The 1,471-nt window shown below is 31.5% G+C and overlaps 1 protein-coding gene across 1 annotated transcript in view; it reads left to right on the top strand.

Annotated features, from left to right (window-relative positions):
* The window catches only part of LOC106461392 (annexin-B12-like), a gene marked incomplete at its 5' end in the record, with an annotated part of 9,490 nt that overhangs the window by 6,273 nt on the left and 1,746 nt on the right, over positions 1-1,471 (top strand). Inside the window, 2 exons of the mRNA XM_022388337.1 lie at positions 312-498; positions 743-801. Coding sequence (XP_022244045.1) covers positions 312-498; positions 743-801 — 246 coding nt within the window. The remainder of the gene's footprint in view (positions 1-311; positions 499-742; positions 802-1,471) is intronic.

The raw sequence follows: 1,471 nt of genomic DNA, 5'->3' as shown, positions 1-1,471 counted from the left end.
GGAGAGTAGAAAGATTTTGAAGAAACAGTAGAATACCGAAGTTAATAATAATAAAACAAATAGGAAAAAAAAAACACTGGCTTTTCACGATGAGGATGAATAACTTGGTTGTCTAATATCTTAATTGCACAATCTCGATCTTGTTGAGTTCGGGCAAGTCAAATTTATTCTTTGTCAAGATATCTTATTTCATAGTTTTATCGTATTTTTCTCCAACTTTAAATACTCGTTTCGATTAAGCTTCTCTCGTTCTTTAACTACCTATAATATAAATAAAGAAGATTCGCGTATTTTGTGTACAACGTTTTTAGGCCCTACAAAGTAATATGAAGGATTTGGGAACAGAAAACTGTGCTTTAAATTCTATCATGTCCTCCCGAAGCTACGATCATCTGCGCATGGTATTCTGGGAGTACAAACGGCTTACTGGTCAGTCCATCTTGTCTGCTATCGACAGCGAACTGTCCGGAGATTTGAGGGCAGGAATGCTTTCGTTTGGTGAGTGCTTGAATTAATCATCTCGCGTGCAGTTTTAGTGACTTCAAGTTTATTTTACATGGCCAATTTGTATAAAAATTTCCCAAAATATCTAACATTTATGACAACTGTGAAATATGACGAGGGAGAGTTAATGAAGAGTGTAGATACCTGTAGGTAATATTAAGAAAACCAGTTTAAAATATTATATAATAGCTACATCTCTTGTAAGCGGCATTCTAACTTATTTGACTTCCTTTTACAGTGAAATGTGTGGAGAACATGCCACGTTATTTTGCAGAAAAACTTCATCAGGCTATACAGGTATGCAACTTTCTAGACTTATCTCTACAACGGAACCCATTTTGTTGGCTTTACATAATGTATGGTCGGTATTAATATTAATTTCATAACTTTGTTTTTAAATTTTGTTCATAATTCCTAATTGATTAGTTTAACATTTTCATACCAAATGTAACTTATGTTTTTAAAGATGCATGCGAACTTTAATTTTCGTTTATTGCACGAACTTAATACTTCGATTAAGGCAGAACTCCCTCTATACAGAAAAACGGAACTGTAATCGTAACTGCTTATAATAATCCCCCTTAAGATTTTTCCCACGCTTCGTTCGATAATTGGTTTAACCCAGTTATTTAATTTATTTTATGTTTTTTGCAAAGCTGCATCAGGTAAACTGTTGTATGTATTTCGATGGATTGATAACACAGGCCTGCGAAGTTAAACTTTTAAAAAATATTTCGAAAATAATATTCATATTTTCTATCCCCTAAGGACTTTTTACAAATCTGGAAGAAGAAAAAACTTGCTTAGATCAAATTTATTTTTACCACAATGAACTTTTTAAATTTATTTTATTTCCTCCCTCAAAACTACGTGTTGTGTTTTTTTATGTACACGATTTACACTAGAACATGTAAACATTTCAAGACAATTAAAAAAAAAAAAAAAAAAAAAAAAAAAAAAAAAATTA

This window comes from Limulus polyphemus, unplaced genomic scaffold (assembly GCF_000517525.1).
Source record: "Limulus polyphemus unplaced genomic scaffold, Limulus_polyphemus-2.1.2 Scaffold950, whole genome shotgun sequence".
Taxonomy (NCBI): Eukaryota; Metazoa; Arthropoda; class Merostomata; order Xiphosura; family Limulidae; genus Limulus; species Limulus polyphemus.
This window is presented reverse-complemented; position numbering and strand designations above follow the sequence as displayed.